General features: G+C 44.4%; 1 protein-coding gene across 8 annotated transcripts in view; it reads left to right on the forward strand.

The window, feature by feature from the left end:
* Positions 1-477: 477 nt before the first annotated feature.
* The window catches only part of LOC115204505 (calcium/calmodulin-dependent protein kinase type II subunit alpha), a 98748-nt gene continuing 78387 nt past the window's right edge, over positions 478-20838 (forward strand). For 4 of the 8 annotated variants that reach the window (XM_029770142.1, XM_029770143.1, XM_029770141.1 and 1 more), the window contains exons 1-2: positions 480-771; positions 14906-15000. In XM_029770142.1, coding sequence (XP_029626002.1) covers positions 710-771; positions 14906-15000 — 157 coding nt within the window. In that variant the 5' untranslated portion in view covers positions 480-709. Of the gene's footprint in view, positions 772-14905; positions 15001-20838 lie in introns of all 8 variants that reach the window. The other 4 variants (XM_029770139.1, XM_029770137.1, XM_029770144.1 and 1 more) reach the window with 3 other exon arrangements.

A 20838-nucleotide genomic window follows, 5' to 3' on the forward strand; every position in this document is an offset into this window, starting at 1 on the left:
GATTCCTTAATCAAAAGTTAAATGATTGATATCTTAATGTCTTTGGGGCTTGCTTGGTTGCGTGATTAGTTATATTAGTGGATTGAAATGGATGTATATTTCATCTTACACTTTGCTAAGTATATGTGTGTATGCATATATGTTTACGTGTTTGTGCTCATGTATGTGGTTGTCCATATGTGTGCACTGTTTGAACGCCACCGTGTTAAGCTGCCTCCTCTCCTGTCTGTCTGTCTGTCTGTCTGTCTGTCTGTCTGTCTGTCTGTCTGTCTGTCTGTCTGTCTGTCTGTCTGTCTGTCTGTCTGTCTGTCTGTCTGTCTGTCTGTCTGTCTGTCTGTCTGTCTGTCTGTCTGTCTGTCTGTCTGTCTGTCTGTCTGTCTGTCTGTCTGTCTGTCTGTCTGTCTGTCTGCCTGTGAAGTGTGTGCTTGGAGAGGAGGGGGATGCAGTTGCCATGGCAATGGGGCTGTGTATTCAGGAGTGCAGGCAGAGCTGCGATTGGAGGAACCAGGCGAAGCGGGCGGGCGAAATGTTGGAGCAAAACTGACAGCCAGCATTGCCCCCCTTCACTTCCACTCCGTAGATCAGGATAGTGATAGAGAAGCTTGGCTCTCATCAAGGCTTCCAACCATCCTCTATCTATCGCTTCCAATCGCTTCCGCTCCAAAAAGCACTCCACTAAAGGGCCACCTGAAACCCTCCACCTCAGATCATGACCACCACCATCTGCACCCGCTTCACTGAGGAATTCCAGATGTTTGAGGAACTGGGCAAGTAAGTTCCACAAGACATTTTTCATTTTTTTTTACTCATACAAAGGAGTATTTGGCATTGCATTTGGGGCCTGTATGACAATGAAAGATTACCTCTTTGTTCAGTTTGAGTCAGAGGAATTTGTTCACAGCAAGTGAGGGAGTATTGATTAAATATTTGGTGTAAGAACTGAATAACATTACTCTTCTAAAGAAATCCCTTTATGGTAGGAGACCTGAAAGGTCTTTTAGCTGAGGAAATATCATTTCGATGAGAGAAGGAAAGAGTAAAGAGAACAATCAGGTGGGAATGAACAGGTGGGAGTGCCAACTTATTTCTCATCTGATCATTATTTCAGGAGTCTTGAGTCAAATAACATTTTCCTAAATGGAGTGCATTTTGAGAGAGTAGTATCATCACTTAGAAGACCTAACGGATTTGCCGTAAGTGGTTACCTGTTCACACAGGAAGCTGGAGGATGTCTTTCAATGTCATATTGGACCCTAGGTCGAGACAGAGATTCAGCCTGGTGGAATAAAGTGAGAAGACTCGACTTTAATATTGGATATCGGTGCTCGGTGGGTCACGTTCATCCTCTAGGTGGTAACACACATGCACACACACACAAAACACACACATACACACACACACACACACAAAACACACACATACACACACACACACACACACACAAAACACACACATAAATTCACACAAAACACACACTATCCTTCTTTTCCAATATCTTCTGCTAACTTGACAGCTCAATTATTTCGATTGTTTGACAGTTATCAAAGATTTCACACCAGGTAAAAGAACATTGAATGGTTCTCTACCAATCTACATAAATGGAAAAGAGGACATATTGAGTTAGCTTATTATATATACATTCTGGTAATATATAACAGAATATATATTATTTAGCAGATGCTTTTATGCGTGCATACATTTTATGTCATGCGTGGATACATTTTACATATGGGTGGTCCCAGGAATGGACCTCACTGCTCTGGCATTACAAGCACAACGCTCTACAAACTGAGCTACGACGGACCGAAGCTACTGTACAATGCATCTGTTTATTGTTAGTTCACAATTTGAAAAAGTCCTCAGGGGTCTAGGAGTGAAATTTTTTTAAGTATGTTGGATTGAAATACTTGATGGTGCTACATGAAATACTTGATGGTGCTACATGAAATGTTTGATGGTGCTACATGAAATACTTGATGGTGCTACATGAAATGTTTGATGGTGCTACATGAAATACTTGATGGTGCTACATGAAATACTTGATGGTGCTACATGAAATGTTTGATGGTGCTACATGAAATACTTGATGGTGCTACATGAAATGTTTGATGGTGCTACATGAAATACTTGATGGTGCTACATGAAATGTTTGATGGTGCTACATGAAATACTTGATGGTGCTACATGAAATACTTGATGGTGCTACATGAAATACTTGATGGTGCTACATGAAATACTTGATGGTGCTACATGAAATACTTGATGGTGCTACATGAAATACTTGATGGTGCAATGTGAAATGTTTGATGGTGCTACATGAAATGTTTGATGGTGCTACATGAAATACTTGATGGTGCTACATGAAATGTTTGATGGTGCTACATAAAATACTTGATGGTGCTACATGAAATACTTGATGGTGCTACATGAAATACTTGATGGTGCTACATGAAATACTTGATGGTGCTACATGAAATACTTGATGGTGCAATGTGAAATGTTTGATGGTGCTACATGAAATGTTTGATGGTGCTACATGAAATACTTGATGGTGCTACATGAAATGTTTGATGGTGCTACATAAAATACTTGATGGTGCTACATGAAATACTTGATGGTGCTACATGAAATACTTGATGGTGCTACATGAAATACTTGATGGTGCTACATGAAATACTTGATGGTGCTACATGAAATACTTGATGGTGCTACATGAAATACTTGATGGTGCTACATGAAATGTTTGACGGTGCTACATGAAATACTTGATGGTGCTACATGAAATGTTTGATGGTGCAATGTGAAATGTTTGATTGTTCTTCATCAAACCCCCTTGTTTATAGCATTATGCTGTATCTGGTTGTCACGTCCTGACCAGTATAGGGGTTATTTGTTATTGTAGTTTGATCAGGACGTGGCAGGGGGGTATTTGTTTTATATGGTTCGGGTTGTATGTGTATGTAGAGGGGTGTTTGGTTTATGTATTCCGTTTTTTTGTTGTATTGTTCTATGTTAGTATATTTCTATTTTCTGTCTAGTCTATTGTAGTTCTATGTTTTGTTTATTGGGGTTGGATCTTCAATTGGAAGCAGCTGGTTATCGTTGCTTCTGATTGAAGGTCCTATAATTAGGAGTTTGTTTTCATGGGGTTTTGTGGGAGGTTGTTCTTGTATGGCTGTTTGTCGCCGTCAAGACTGTTTGTCGCCGTCAAGACTGTTTGTCGCCGTCAAGACTGTTTGTCGCCGTCAAGACTGTTTGTCGCCGTCAAGACTGTTTGTCATCGGTTTCTTGTTTTGTTGTTTATCAGTGTTCACATTAAAAGTTTAATTATGACCACTCAACCCGCTGCGCCTTGGTCCATTCCTCACGACGACCGTTACACTGGTTTTATGCAGTATGTAAAAAATCTAAATCAAATGTATTTGTCACATACACATGGTTAGCAGGTGTTAATGCAAGTGTAGCAAAATGCTTTTGGTTCCGACCATGCAGTAATATCTAACAAGTAATATAACCTAACAATTCCACAACAACTACCTTATACACACAAGTGTAAAGGAATGAATACGAATATGTACATAAAAATATATAACTGAGTGATGGCCGAACGGCATAGGCAAGATGCAGTAGATGGTATAGGGTACAGTATATACATGTGAGATGAGTAATGTAGGGTATGAACACATTATATAAAGTGCCATTGTTTAAAGTGGCTAGTGATACATTACATCAAGATGGCAAGATGCAGTAGATGTTATAGAGTACAGTACAGTATATACATATGAGATGAGTAATGTAGGGTATGAAAACATTATTTAAAGTGGCTAGTGATACATTTAATTACATCAAGATAGCAAGATGCAGTCGATGGTATAGCGTACAGTATATACAACTGAGATGAGTAATGTAGGGTAAGTAAACATTATATAATATAAAGTGGCTAGTGATAAATTGATTACATCATTTTTCCATTATTAAAGTGGCTGGAGTTGAGTCAGTATGTTGGCAGCAGCCACTCAATGTTAGTGATGGCTGTTTAACAGTCTGATGGCCTTGAGATAGAAGCAGTTTTTCAGTCTCTCAGTCCCCGCTTTGATGCACCTGTACTGACCTCGCCTTCTGGATGATAGCAGGGTGAACAGGCAGTGGCTCGGGTGGTTGTGGTCCTTGATGATCTTTTTGGCCTTCCTGTGGCTGTACGCAGTATGTATGCTGAGGAACCTGGCTGTATAGTATGTATGCAGAGGAACCTGGCTGTATAGTATGTCAAATCAAATCAAATCAAATTTATTTATATAGCCCTTCTTACATCAGCTGATATCTCAAAGTGCTGTACAGAAACCCAGCCTAAAACCCCAAACAGCAAGCAATGCAGGTGTAGAAGCACGGTGGCTAGGAAAAACTCCCTAGAAAGGCCAAAACCTAGGAAGACACCTAGAGAGGAACCAGGCTATGAGGGGTGGCCAGTCCTCTTCTGGCTGTGCCGGGTGGAGATTATAACAGCACATGGCCAATATGTTCAAATGTTCATAAATGACCAGCATGGTCAAATAATAATAATCATAGTAGTTGTCGAGGGTGCAACAAGTCAGCAACTCAAGAGTAAGTGTCAGTTGGCTTTTTCATAGCCGATCTTTGAGAGTATCTCTACCGCTCCTGCTGTCTCTAGAGAGTTGAAAACAGCAGGTCTGGGACAGGTAGCACGTCCGGTGAACAGGTCAGGGTTCCAGCAGGTCTGGGACAGCAGGTCTGGGACAAGTAGCACGTCCGGTGAACAGGTCAGGGTTCCAGCAGGTCTGGGACAGCAGGTCTGGGACAAGTAGCACGTCCGGTGAACAGGTCAGGGTTCCATAGCCACAGGCAGAACAGTTGAAACTGGAGCGGCAGCACGGCCAGGTGGACTGGGGACAGCAAGGAGTCATCATGCCAGGTAGTCCTGAGGCATGGTCCTAGGGCTCAGGTCCTCCGAAAGAGAAAAAGAAAGAAAGAGAGAAAGAGAGAATTAGAGAGAGCATATTTAAATTCACACAGGACACCGGATAAGACAAGAGAAATACTCCAGATGTAACAGACTGACCCTAGCCCCCCGACACATAAACTACTGCAGCATAAATACTGGAGGCTGAGACAGGAGGGGTCAGGAGACACTGTGGCCCCATCCGTTGAAACCCCCGGACAGGGCCAAACAGGCAGGATATAACCCCACCAACTTTGCCAAAGCACAGCCCCCACACCACTGGACGGACATCTCCAACCACCAACTTACCATCCTGAGACAAGGCCGAGTATAGCCCACAAAGATCTCCGCCACAACACAACCCAAGGGGGGGGCGCCAACCCAGACAGGAAGACCACGTCAGTGACTCAACCCACTCAAGTGACGCACCCCTCCTTGGGACGGCATGGAAGAACACCAGTAAGCCAGTGACTCAGCCCCTGTAATAGGGTTAGAGGCAGAGAATCCCAGTGGAGAGAGGGGAACCGGCCAGGCAGAGACAGCAAGGGCGGTTCGTTGCTCCAGCCTTTCCGTTCACCTTCACACCCCTGGGCCAGACTACACTTAATCATAGGACCTACTGAAGAGATGAGTCTTCAGTAAAAACTTAAAGGTTGAGACTGAGTCTGCGTCTCTCACATGGGTAGGCAGACCATTCCATAAAAATGGAGCTCTATAGGAGAAAGCCCTGCCTCCAGCTGTTTGCTTACAAATTCTAGGGACAATTTGGAGGCCGCGTCTTGTGACCGTAGCGTACGTGTAGGTATGTACGGCAGGACCAAATCGGAAAGATAGGTAGGAGTAAGCCCATGTAATGCTTTGTAGGTTAGCAGTAAAACCTTGAAATCAGCCCTAGCCTTAACAGGAAGCCAGTGTAGGGAGGCAAGCACTGGAGTAATATGATCAAATTCTTTGGTTCTAGTCAGGATTCTAGCAGCCGTATTTAGCACTAACTGAAGTTTATTTAGTGCTTTATCCGGGTAGCCGGAAAGTAGAGCATTGCAGTAGTCCAACCTAGAAGTAACAAAAGCATGGATTAATTTTTCTGCATCATTTTTGGACAGAAAGTTTCTGATTTTTGCAATGTTACGTAGATGGAAAAAAGCTGTCCTTGAAACAGTCTTGATATGTTCTTCAAAAGAGAGATCAGGGTCCAGAGTAACGCCGAGGTCCTTCACAGTTTTATTTGAGACGACTGTACAACCATCCAGATTAATTGTCAGATTCAACAGAAGATCTCTTTGTTTCTTGGGACCAAGAACAAGCATCTCTGTTTTGTCCGAGTTTAAAAGTAGAAAGTTTGCAGCCATCCACTTCCTTATGTCTGAAACACAGGCTTCTAGCGAGGGCAATTTTGGGGCTTCACCATGTTTCATTGAAATGTACAGCTGTGTGTCATCCGCATAGCAGTGAAATTTAACATTATGTTTTCGAATGACGTCCCCAAGAGGTAAAATATATAGTGAAAACAATAGTGGTCCTAAAACGGAACCTTGAGGAACACCGAAATTTACAGTTGATTTGTCAGAGGACAAACCATTCACAGAGACAAACTGATATCTTTCCGACAGATAAGATCTAAACCAGGCTAGAACTTGTCCATGTAGACCAATTTGGGTTTCCAATCTCTCCAAAAGAATGTGGTAATCGATGGTATCAAAAGCAGCACTAAGATCTAGGAGCACGAGGACAGATGCAGAGCCTCGGTCTAATGTCATTAAAAGGTAATTTACCACCTTCACAAGTGCAGTCTCAGTGCTTTGATGGGGTCTAAAACCAGACTGAAGCGTTTTGTATACATTGTTTGTCTTCAGGAAGGCAGTGAGTTGCTGAGCAACAGCTTTTTCTAAAAGTTTTGAGAGGAGATGGAAGATTCGGTATAGGCCGATAGTTTTTTATAATTTCTGGGTCAAGATTTGGCTTTTTCAAGAGAGGCTTTATTACTGCCACTTTTAGTGAGTTTGGTACACATCCGGTGGATAGAGAGCCGTTTATTATGTTCAACATAGGAGGGCCAAGCACAGGAAGCAGCTCTTTCAGTAGTTTAGTTGGAATAGGGTCCAGTATGCAGCTTGAAGGTTTAGAGGCCATGATTATTTTCATCATTGTGTCAAGAGATATAGTACTAAAACACTTTAGTGTCTCCCTTGATCTTAGGTCCTGGCAGAGTTGTGCAGACTCAGGACAACGGAGCTTGGGAGGAATACGCAGATTTAAAGAGGAGTCCGTAATTTGCTTTCTAATGATTATGATCTTTTCCTCAAAGAAGTTCATGAATTCATTATTGCTGAAGTGAAAGCCATCCTCTCTTGGGGAATGCTGCTTTTTAGTTAGCTTTGCGACAGTATCAAAAATAAATGTTGGATTGTTTTTATTTTCCTCAATTAAGTTGGAAAAATTGGATGATCGAGCAGCAGTGAGGGCTCTTCAATACTGCACGGTACCGTCTTTCCAAGCTAGTCGGAAGACTTCCAGTTTGGTGTGGCGCCATTTCTGTTCCAATTTTCTGGAAGCTTGCTTCAGAGCTCGTGTATTTTCTGTGTACCAGGGAGCTAGTTTCTTATGACAAATGTTTTTAGTTTTTAGGGGTGCAACTGCATCTAGGGTATTGCGCAAGGTTAAATTGAGTTCCTCAGTTAGGTGGTTAACTGATTTTTGTCCTCTGACGTCCTTGGGCAGGCAGAGGGAGTCTGGAAGGGCATCAAGGAATCTTTGGGTTGTCTGAGAATTTATAGCACGACTTTTAATGCTCCTTGGTTGGGGTCTGAGCAGATTATTTGTTGCGATTGCAAACTTAATAAAATGGTAGTCCGATAGTCCAGGATTATGAGGAAAAACATTAAGATCCACAACATTTATTCCATGGGACAAAACTAGGTCCAGAGTATGACTGTGGCAGTGAGTAGGTCCAGAGACATGTTGGACAAAACCCACTGAGTCGATGATGGCTCCGAAAGCCTTTTGGAGTGGGTCTGTGGACTTTTCCATGTGAATGTTAAAGTCACCAAAAATTAGAATATTATCTGCGATGACTACAAGGTCCGATAGGAATTCAGGGAACTCAGTGAGGAATGCTGCATATGGCCCAGGAGGCCTGTAAACAGTAGCTATAAAAAGTGATTGAGTAGGCTGCATAGATTTCATGACTAGAAGCTCAAAAGACGAAAAGGTCGTTGTTGTTTTTTGTTTTGTAAATTGAAATTTGCTATCGTAAATGTTAGCAACACCTCCGCCTTTGTGGGACGCGCGGGGATATGGTCACTAGTGTAACCAGGGGGTGAGGCCTCATTTAACACAGTAAATACATCAGGCTTAAGCCATGTTTCAGTCAGGCCAATCACATCAAGATTATGATCAGTGATTAGTTCATTGACTATAACTTCCTTGGAAGTGAGGGATCTAACATTAAGTAGCCCTATTTTGAGATGTGAGATATCACAATCTCTTTCAATAATGGCAGGGATGGAGGAGGTCTTTATTCTAGTGAGATTGCTAAGGCGAACACCGCCATCTTTCATTTTGCCCAACCTAGGTTGAGGCACAGACACGGTCTCAATGGGGATAGCTGAGCTGACTACACTGACTGTGCTAGTGGCAGACTCCACTAAGCTGGCAGGCTGGCTAACAGCCTGCTGTCTGGCCTGCACCCTATTTCATTGTGGAGCTAGAGGAGTTAGAGCCCTGTCTATGTTCGTAGATAAGATGAGAGCACCCCTCCAGCTAGGATGGAGTCTGTCACTCCTCAACAGGTCAGGCTTGGTCCTGTTTGTGGGTGAGTCCCAGAAAGAGGGCCAATTATCTACAAATTCTATCTTTTGGGAGGGGCAGAAAACAGTTTTCAACCAGTGATTGAGTTGTGAGACTCTGCTGTAGAGCTCATCACTCCCCCTAACTGGGAGGGGGCCAGAGACAATTAATCGATGCCAACACATCTTTCTAGCTGATTTACATGCTGAAGCTATGTTGCGCTTGGTGACCTCTGACTGTTTCATCCTAACATCGTTGGTGCCGACGTGGATAACAATATCTCTATACTCTCTACACTCGCCAGTTTTAGCTTTAGCCAGCACCATCTTCAAATTAGCCTTAACGTCGGTAGCCCTGCCCCCTGGTAAACAGTGTATGATCGCTGGATGATTCGTTTTAAGTCTAATACTGCGGGTATTTGTCAGAGCTAATGGTTGGAGGCTTCGGCGTCTCAGACCCCATAACGGGAGGAGTAGAGACAAGAGAAGGCTCGACCTCTGACTCCGACTCGCTGCTTAATGGGGAGAACCGATTGAAAGTTTCTGTCGGCTGAATAAGCGACACCGGTTGAGCATTCCTACAGCATTTCCTCCAGAAGTCATGAGAAAGTTGTCCGGCTGCGGGGACCGTGCAAGGGGGTTTATACTACTAACGTTATCTGTACTTACTGGTGGCACAGACGCTGTTTCATCCTTTCCTACACTGAAATTACCCTTGCCTAACGATTGTGTCTGAAGCTGGGCTTGCAGCACAGCTATCCTCGCCGTAAGGCAATCATTCTCCTGTATATTATGAGTACAGCGACTGCAATTAGAAGGCATCATGTTAATCTTACTACTTAGCTTCGGCTGGTGGAGGTCCTGACGAACCACGTCCAGATAAAGCGTCCGGAGTGAAAAAGTTGAGTGAGGTAAAAACTAAAAATATAAACGGTAATTAAAAAGTAAAAAACGTGAAGTTGTCAGGTAGCAAAGTAAGATTGGCAACAAAACACACAGCATGTATGTTGAGGAACCTGGCTGTATAGTATGTATGTAGAGGAACCTGGCTGTATTTATTTTTTTACCTTTATTTAACTAGGCAAGTCAGTTAAGAACAAATTCTTATTTTCAATGACAGCCTAGGAACAGTGGGTTAACTGCCTTGTTCAGGGGCAGAACGACAGATTTGTACCTTGTCAGTTCAGGGATTTGAACTTGTAACATTTCAGTTACTAGTCCAACGCTCTAACCACTAGGCTACGCTGCCGCCGTATGTACTGTATGCAGTATGTAGTGTATGTTGAGGAACCTGGCTGTATAGTATGTATGCAGAGGAACCTGACTGTATAGTATGTATGCAGAGGAACCTGGCAGTATGCAGTATGTATGCTGAGGAACCTGGCTGTATAGTATGTATGCTGAGGAACCTGGCTGTATAGTATGTATGCAGAGGTACCTGGCTGTATAGTATGTATGCAGAGGAACCTGGCTGTATAGTATGTATGCTGAGGAACCTGGCTGTATAGTGTGTATGCTAAGGAACCTGGCTGTATAGTATGCATGCAGAGGAACCTGGCTGTGTGCAGTATGTATGCTGAGGAACACAGAGTGCTCAACCATCTGAGAGTTGTGACACATCTAGAGTAAGGGTCTCCAGATCCTCACTGGCCCCCACCCTCACAGCTTTTCTTTCTCTCTCTCTGTGTCTCTCTCTCTCTCTCTCTCTCTCTCACACACACACACACACACACACACACACACACACACACACACACACACACACACACACACACACACACACACACACACACACACACACACACACACACACACGTCAAGCAGCCAAAACCGCTTACATAATTTAATTTGGGGGTGGTAATCCAATAGTTTGACATGGACACATTTCATAATGTCATATTTTTTTTTATGCTTTTCTCCTACAGTTGATGGTTGTACTGAGCTCACAACATGTCTGATGAATGATCAGAGCTGACATTTAGGATCAGAACAAAGATCTGTTAAGACAGTGACAATAAGTATTAAGGCACTGACAGATTATGAGGATCTTCTCAACTACGGCCTTGTCTTTTTTCACTGATGAGTACTGACAGTAGCACTGAGGAGATACATGATGCATGATGTTACAGTGACCAGGGAGAAGCCCAATCTGAATCCATTAAGCAGCACACAATCAAGTTCATGTGTCATTTCAAGACTCACAAGTAATTCCTAACGCAGTAACTCTGTTGAATGAAAGCGGCGGCAGGTTTGGTTTGGAACAGAAGCTTGGGCTAGCACTGACCTCATGTCTCTGTGTTGAGTTTGAAATGTGATGCTCAGGCATCAAATCCAATCAAATTGCATTGGAAACATACACATATTTAGCAGATGTTATTGCGGGTGTAGCAAAATGCTTGTGTTCCAAGCCCCAGCAGTGCAGTAGTAGCTAACAATTCACAACAATACACACAAATCTAAAACAAAAAAAATGGAATTAAGAAATATATCAATATTAGGACGAGCAATGTCGGAGTGGCATTGACTAAAATACAGTAGAATAGAATACAGTATATATGAGAGGAGTAAAGCCATATGCAAACATTATTAAAGCTGTAGACCACACTATCTACCTAAATAGTTTTCATCTGTATTTTTCGTAGCTGTTTACATACCACCACAGTCAGAGGCTGGCACTAAGACAGCATTGAATGAGCTGTATTCTGCCATAAGCAAACAAGAAAACGCTCACCCAGAGGTGGCGCTCCTGGAAGCAGGGGACTTTTATGCAAGGAAACTTTAATCCGTTTTACCAAATTTCTTTCAGCATGTTAAATGTGCAACCAGAGGGAAAAAAAACTTTGGACCACCTTTACTCCAACACACAGATACGTAAACAAAGCTCTCTCTCGCCCTCCATTTAGGAAATCTGACCATAATTCTATCCTCCTGATTCTTGCTTACAAGCAAAAATGTAAGCAGGAAGCACCAGTGACTAGATCAATAAAAAAGTGGTCAGATGAAGCAGATGCTAAGCTACAGGACTGATTTGCTAGCACAGACTGGAATATGTTCCGGGATTCCTCCGATGGCATTGAAGAGTACACCACATCAGTCATCTGCTTCATCATAAATGCATCGATGATGTCGTCCCCACAGTGACCGTGCGTACATACCCCAACCAGAAGCCATGGATTACAGGCAAAATCCGCACTGAGCTAAAGGCTAGAGCTGCTGCTTTCAAGGGATGGGACTCTAACCCGGCAGCTTATAACAAATTCCGCTATGCCCTCCGACGAACCATCAAACAGGCAAAGTGTCAATACAGGACTAAGATCGAATCGTACTACACCGGCTCTGACGCTCGTCGGATTTGGCAGGGCTTGCAAACCATTACAAACTACAAAGGGAAGCACAGCCGAGAGCTACCCACACGAGCCTACCAGACGAGCTAAACTACTCCTATGCTTGCTTCGAGGCAAATGGCACTGAAACATGCATGAGAGCTCCAGCTGTTCCGGAAGACTGTGTGATCTTGCTCTCCGCAGCCTTTAAACAAGTCAACATTCACAAGGCCATGGGGCAAGATGGAATACCAGGACATATACTGCGAGCATGCGCTGACCAACTGGCCAGTGTCTTCATTGATATTTTCATCCTCTCCCTGTCCGAGTCTGTAATACCAACATAGTGCCTGTGCCCAAGAACACTAAGGTAACCTGCCTAAATGACTACCGACCCGTAGCACTCACGTCTGTAGCCATGAAGTGCTTTGAAAGGCTGGTCATGGCTCACATCAACACCGTTATCCCATTGTACTCTACACTGCCCTTTCCCACCTGGACAAAAGGAACACCTATGTGAGAATGCTATTCATTGACTACAGCTCAGCGTTCAACACCCTAGTGCCATCAAAGCTCTAAGGACCCCGGGACTAAACACCTCCGTCTGCAACTGGATCCTGGAGGTAAGGCTAGGTAACAACACATTCGCCACGCTGATTCTCAACACAGGGGCCACTAAGGGGTTTGTGCTCAGTCCCCTCCTGTACTTCCCTTTCACTCATGACTGCACGGACAGGCACGACTCCAACACCATCATTAAGTTTGCCGATGACACAACAGTGGTAGGCCTGATCACCGACAACGACGAGACAGCCTACAGGGAGGAGGTAAGAGACCTGGCCATGTGGTGCCAGGACAACAACCTCTCTCTCAATGTGATCAAGACAAAGGAGATGATTGTGGACTACAGGAAAAAGAGGACTGAGCATGTCCCCAGTCTCATCGATGGGGTTGCTGTGGAGCAGGTTGAGAGCTTCAAGTTCCTTGGTGTCCACATCACCAACAAACTAACATGGTCCAAACACATCAAGACAGTCGTGAAGAGGGCACGACAAAACCTATTCCCCCTCAGGAGACTGAAAAGATTTGGCATGGGTCCTCAGATCCTCAAAAGGTTCTAGGTATGGCAACTGCTCGGCCTCCGACCGCAAGGCACTACAGAGGGTAATGCGAATGACCCAGTACATCACTGGGGCCAAGCTCCCTGCCATTCAGGACCTCTATACCATGCAGTGTCAGTGGAAGGCCCTAAAAATTGTCATAGACTCCAGCCACCCTAGTCATAGACTGTTCTCTCTGCTACCGCATGGCAAGCAGTACCGGAGCGCCAAGTCTAGGTCCAAGAGGCTTCTAAACAGCTTCTACGCCCAAGCCATAAGACTCCTGAACACCTAATCAAATGGCTACCCAGACTATTTGCATTGCCCCCCCCTCTTTTACACTGCTGCTACTCTCTGTTGTTATCATCTATGCATAGTCACTTTAATAACTCTACCCACATGTACATATTACCTCAACTAACCGGTGCCCCCGCAGATTGACTCTGTACCAGTACCCCCCTTTATATTGTCTAGCTATTGTTATTTTACTGCTGCTCTTTAATTACTTGTTATTTCTTCTTCTTATCCATTTATATTTTTTTAACTGCATTGTTGGTTAGGGGCTCGTAAATAAGCATTACCTGTTGTATTAGGCGCATGTACTAATACAATTTGATTTGATTTGATTTAGTGTTCCATTATTAAAGTGACCAGTGAACAGGCCGTGGCTCGAGTGGTTGTTGTCCTTGATGATCTTTTTGCGCTTCCTGTGACATCGGGTGCTGTAGGTGTCCTGGACGGCAGGCAGTTTGCCCCTGGTGATGCGTTGGATATACTCGCACCACCCTCGGGAGAGCCCTGCGGTTGCTCCCGGTGCAACTGACGTACCAGGTGGTGATACAGTCTGACAGGATGCTCTCAATTGTACATCTGTAAAAGTCTGTGAGGGTCTTAGGGGCCAAGCCGAATGTCTTCAGCCTCCTGAGGTTGAAGAGGCACTGTTGCGCCTTCTTCACCACACTGTCTGTGTGGGCGGACCATTTCAGATCGTTAGTGATACGTATGCCTGCATGGCAATGTTCTCAATCACAAAGCCGAGTAAACTAATCTCGGAAAACCCAGAACAAAAATATTGCGTAATTGCATCAGATGCTTGATTAAACTCTGGGGGGGAGACGGGTTAGAAAATAATATTTTCTATCTAGACTAACACCATCTATACTACCCAGACTAGTGAAGTCTTCACCCCTCTGAACGTCTGCCAGTTTCAGGCAAGTCTATGGGCCAAAATCATCTTCTAAAGATGCGAGCACCTGTCCAGCAACGAAAGAAATCAGCGTACCTGAACAAACTCCTCGTTAGTCAAGGCTTCCCACAGTCTGTCGACAGACGCTACTGCCATTTATGTGACGTGCATCTGTCCACAAGAGACTCGTGACCAATCTATCAGGGATCAGGTGCTGTTCTTTAAATCTGTTTTACTGTACTACTCAGAAGTGTTTCATGCATAATTGCAAAACACCAGATCAGATATCAACCACAGTATTTTACACATTTTCCTAAAAGATGCTCACTGTGCTATTGCTAGGGAATGGATTTAAGCTATTTATTTTTCAAAATAGACTGTCTACACTTGGTCAACACTTAGCTTGCAGTTTCATTTTGACCATGAAATGAATGATGGATGCATTAACCATTTCAGGTGCAAAAACATTACATTCAATTTTTATTGGAAAACAAAATTAATATTTACTATAACTATGCAGTTCAATATGCATTTCTGTCTCCTGCGCTTCCCAGGGGAGCTTTTTCAGTGGTGCGGCGGTGCCTGAAGGTCCTCTCAGGCCAAGAGTATGCTGCTAAGATCATCAACACCAAGAAGCTATCTGCCAGGGGTAAGTGACTCGCCTATCCCCCAACACCCCGCTTTAAATATGTTTTAACAGTCCATGTGGTGGAGACAGTAGAAGTGGAATCCATAGAACAAGCCTCCTCATTCAAGTCAATTATGACATAATGGGTGGATTCTATTTATTTGCTGCAGACAGTAGGGTTTTTGTTCAGAAAGATTGTTATTGTGTTGTCTTTTGTGAAGCCCTCCGTACTCCTCCAAATGTTTATTTAAGTAGAGCAGTGATATTTCTTCCTCAGTGTTGCCCGAACCCTTTGATGGTACTGACTGACCTGGAAAATGCTGCTGGCTCACAGTTTTGAAATGAAGGTTTGAACTGACTGGACTGTTGTTGGTCACAGTTTGATTGGCACATTCATTTTTCAGTTCCCCCCTCTTGTCATAAAGACATGATCTGCTAATTGAATTATAATCTTAACATTATATAAGGGGATGTAAACCAAGGTTTTTGATTAGATCCTTTTTTGCTTGACAGCAGGTTTGGAGTAAAATACTTCTCCAGAGACATCAAACTGCAAGAGCCGTTACTGGTCCATTGAAATGAGACAAACAAGACGTCTTGTAGTAGCAGTGAGTCTGATTGAATAATATTCAGTGGAGCTGAGGCGCCTTAATGTTTAATGAAAGGCTGACATACCAAGGCATTTTGAGGGACCACACACCAGCCAAAAGGTTTCCTCTCTTTTCACTTTTTGAAAATCAGATTTTCTGGTTCTGTTGTGAGATTAAAGACTTACTGTCTGGAGTGTGGGAGGAGGCAGAATGCCCTAAAAGTACAGTAGCAACTCACACCTCCTACACAATGTTCATGTGATATACTGTTCATCAACGTACGTATGTACTGTATCTTATGATATAAAGCAGTATACAAATCTCTATATATCTTGTGACACTTAAAAAAACAAATACATGCATTGCACACACGCACACATTCATTCAAGTCAAAGGAATCCATCCTAGCACAATCAAGACATATCATGTCTCCTTGAGATACACTGAATTGCTGTCAAGCAGTTGACGTCTGTCTGATGTCTGTCTGTCTGTCTATGTGATGTCTGTCTGTCTGACATCCACTTGCATTCATTCTGCGTCATGCTGGCTGAGCTGAATTGGCCTTCAGTGGCAGCAGCAGAAACACGTTGACGTGAGCGGAAAGTGGACCAGCAACCAAAAGGTCACTGGTTTGAATCCCTGAGCCTACTAGGTGAAAAGTCTGTTGATGTGCCATTGAGCAAGGCACTTATCCCTAATTACTCCTGTAAGTCGCTCTCGATAAGAGTGTCTAGTAACATGTTGATGTCTCTGCTACAGAGAGACTATGTAAGACGGAGGAAGGACAGGAACTATATTTTACGCAAATTTCAAATGTACAGTGCCTTCGGAAAGTATTCAGACCCCTTGACTTTTTCCACATTTTGTTACGCTACAGCCTTATTCTAAATTGTTTTTATTTTTTATTACCCCATAATGACAAAGCAAAACAAGTTTTTAGACATTTTTGCAAATGTATTACAAGTAATACATATAAATACCTTATTTACATAAGTATTCAGACCCTTTGCTATGAGACTCGAAATTGAGCTCAGGTGCATCCGGTTTCCATTGATCATCCTTGAGATGTTTCTACAACTTGATTCGAGTCCCCTTGTGGTAAATTAAATTGTTGGACATGATTTGGAAAGACACACACCTGTCTATATAAGGTCCCACAGTTGACAGTGCATGTCAGAGCAAAAACCAAGCCATGAGCTCGAAGAAATTGTCCGTAGAGCTCCGAGACAGGATTGTGTCGAGGCACAGATCTAGGGAAGGGTACCAAAAAATGTCTGCAGCATTGAAGGTCCCCAGGAACACAGTTGCCTCCATAATTCTTAAATGGAAGAAGTTTGGAACCACCAAGACTCTTCCTAGAGCTGGCCACGCGGTCAAACTGAGCAATTGGGGGAGAAGGACCTTGGTCAGGAAGGTGACCAAGAACCTGATGGTCACTCTGACAGAGCTCTAGAGTTTTCTCTCTGCAGCACTCCACCAATCAAGCCTTTATGGTAGAGGGGCCCGGCAGAAGCCACTCCTCAGTAAATTAGACTGTGAAAGAGTGGAAGCCTTGGTCAACACTTAGCTTGCGTTTTCATTTTGACCATGAAATGAATGATGCATTAACTATTTTAGGTGCAAAAACATAACATTCAAGTAAAAGGCACATGACAGCCTGCTTGGAGTTTGCCAAAATACACCTAAAGACTCTCAGACCATGTGAAACAAGATTCTCTGGACTGATGAAGCCAATGTTGAACTATTTGGCCTGAATGCCAAGCATCAAGTCTGGAGGAAATCTGGCACCATCCCTACGGTGAAGCATGGTGGTGGCAGCATCATGCTGTGGTGATATTTTTCAGTGCCAGGGACTGGGAGACTAGTCAGGATCGAGGGAAAGATGAACGGAGCAAAGTACAGAGAGATCCTTGATGAAAACCTGCTCCAGAGCGGTCAAGACCTCAGACTGGGGCGAAGGTTCACCTTCCAACAGGACAACGACCCTAAGCACACAGACAAGACAACACAGGAGTGGCTTCTGGACAAGTCTCTGAATATCCTTGTGTGGCCCAGCCAGTGTCCGGACTTGAACCCGATCAAACATCTCTTGAGAGACCTTGAAATAGCGGTGCAGTGACGCTCCCCATCCAACCTGACAGAGATTGAGAGGATCTGCAGAGAGGAATGGGAGAAACTCCCCAAATACAGGTGTGGCAAGCTTGTAGCGTCATACCCAAGAAGACTCAAGACTGTAATTGCTGCAATTGTATCACGGAGCTGTATCACGGAGCTGTACCACGGAGCTGTATGACGGAGCTGTATCACGGAGCTGTATCACGGAGCTGTATCACGGAGCTGTATGACGGAGCTGTATCACGGAGCTGTACCACGGAGCTGTACGACGGAGCTGTATCACGGAGCTGTATCACGGAGCTGTATGACGGAGCTGTATCACGGAGCTGTATCACGGAGCTGTATGACGGAGCTGTATCACGGAGCTGTATCACGGAGCTGTATCGGAGCTGTATCACGGAGCTGTATCGGAGCTGTATCACGGAGCTGTATGACGGAGCTGTATCACGGAGCTGTATCACGGAGCTGCACCATGGAGCTGTATCACGGAGCTGTATCACGGAGCTGTATCACGGAGCTGTATGACGGAGCTGTATGACGGAGCCGTATCACGGAGCCGTATCACGGAGCTGTATCACAGAGCTGTATCACGGAGCTGTATCACGGAGCTGTATCACGGAGCTGTATCACGGAGCTGTATGACGGAGCCGTATCACGGAGCCGTATCACGGAGCCGTATCACAGAGCCGTATCACGGAGCTGTATCACGGAGCTGTATGACGGAGCTGTACCACGGAGCTGTATCACGGAGCTGTATCACGGAGCTGTACCACGGAGCTGTATCACGGAGCTGTATCACAGAGCTGCATCACGGAGCTGTATCACGGAGCTGTATCACGGAGCTGTATGACGGAGCTGTACCACGGAGCTGTATCACAGAGCTGTATCATGGAGCTGTATCACGGAGCTGTATCACGGAGCTGTATGACGGAGCTGTACCACGGAGCTGTATCACGGAGCTGTACCACGGAGCTGTATAACAGAGCTGTATGACGGAGCTGTATCACAGAGCTGTACCACGGAGCTGTATGACGGAGCTGTATCACAGAGCTGTACCACGGAGCTGTATCACGGAGCTGTATGACGGAGCTGTATCACAGAGCTGTATCACAGGGCTGTATCACGGAGCTGTATCACGGAGCTGTATCACGGAGCTGTATCACGGAGCTGTATCACGGAGCTGTATGACGGAGCTGTACCACGGAGCTGTATCACGGAGCTGTACCACGGAGCTATATAACAGAGCTGTATGACGGAGCTGTATCACAGAGCTGTATCACGGAGCTGTATCACGGAGCTGTACCACGGAGCTGTATAACAGAGCTGTATGACGGAGCTGTATCACAGAGCTGTACCACGGAGCTGTATGACGGAGCTGTATCACAGAGCTGTACCACGGAGCTGTATCACGGAGCTGTATGACGGAGCTGTATCACAGAGCTGTATCACAGAGCTGTATCACGGAGCTGTATCACGGAGCTGTATCACGGAGCTGTATCACGGAGCTGTATCACAGAGCTGTATCACGGAGCTGTATCACGGAGCTGTATCACGGAGCTGTATCACGGAGTAGTGCGCTGGAGTAGTGCACCGGAGAAAGAGACAAAAGATAAGCAGAGCATCAAATATTTCCTCTCCTCCCTCTCTGTCGGCCCATTAACGGCAGCCGTTTTTTTCATATCAATATCAAATATTTTCTGCTTAACAATGAAAGAAATACCTTAGTAGCTAGGTTTCCATCCAATTGGTGACAGATTTTCTTGCGAATATTCTAAAATCTGCATAAAGAACATCTGAATTCCCATTTGTGGTGTGTTTTCACCAAAATCAAATCAAATTTTATTTGTCACATGCGCGGAGTCCAACAGGTGTAAAATATAACAATAATGAGGCTATATACAGGGGGTATTGGTACCGAGTCAATGTGCGGGGGTACATGTTAGTCGAGGTAATTTGTACATGTAGGTAGGGGTAAAGTGACTATGCATAGATAATAAACAGTGAGTAGCAGCAGGCGTGTCACGTCCTGACCATAGAAGCTTTTATTTTCTATGGTAGAGTAGGTCAGGGCGTGACGGGGTTGTGTCTAGTTTAGATTTTCTATGTTGTCATGTTCTTGTTTCTGTATTTCTATGTTTTTTGGGGGGGATGATCTACAATTAGAGGCAGCTGGTCATTGTTGTCTCTAATTGGAGATCATACTTAAGTAGTTGTTTTACCACCTGGGTGATTGTTTTGAGTTAGTGTATGTTGCACCTCTTCGTCACGGTTTGTTGTTTTGTTTATTTCGTTTATTTATGTCTTGCATAGTTTCATTGTTACAATAAAATGTGGAACGATATGCACGCTGCGCTTTGGTCCCATTCTTCAGACAGCCGTGACAAGGCGGGGGGGCGGTATCAATGCAAACAGTCCGGATGGCCATTTGATTATTGTTCATCAGTCTTTTGGCTTGGGGGTAGAAGCTGTTAAAGAGCCTTTTGGACCTAGACTTGGCGCTCCAGTACTGCTTGCCATGCGGTAGCAGAGAGAACAGTCTATGACTTGGGTGACGGAGTCTTTGACAATGTTTTGGGCCTTCCTTTGAAACTGCCTAGTATATAGGTCCTGGATGGCAGGAAGCTTGGTCCCAGTAATATGCTGGGCTGTACGCATTACCCTCTGTAGTGCCTTACTGTCTGATGCCGAGCAGTTGCCATACCAGCTGGTGTAGCAACCAGTCAGGATGCTCTCGATGGTGCAGCTGTAGAACATTTTGAGGATCTGGGGACCCATGTCAAATCTTTCCAGTCTCCTGAGTGGGAAAAGGTGTTGTCATGTCCTCTTCACAACTGTCTTGGTGTGTTTGGACCATGATAGTTCGTTGGTGATGTGGACACCAAGGAACTTGAAACTCTTGACCCACTCCACTACAGCCCCGTTGGTATTAATGGGGGTGTGTTCGGCCCTCCTTTTCCCGTAGTCCACAATCATCTCTTTTGTCTTGCTCACATTGAGGGAGAGGTAGTTGTCCTGGCACCACACTGCCAGGTCTCTGACCTCTTCGCTATAGGCTGTCTCATCGTTGTCGGTGATCAAGCCGAACACCGTTGTGTCATCAGCAAACTTAATGATGGTCTTGGAGTCGTGCTTGGGCACGCAGTCGTGGGTAAAT

The sequence above is a fragment of the Salmo trutta genome, chromosome 12, assembly GCF_901001165.1.
Source record: "Salmo trutta chromosome 12, fSalTru1.1, whole genome shotgun sequence".
Lineage (NCBI taxonomy): Eukaryota > Metazoa > Chordata > Actinopteri > Salmoniformes > Salmonidae > Salmo > Salmo trutta.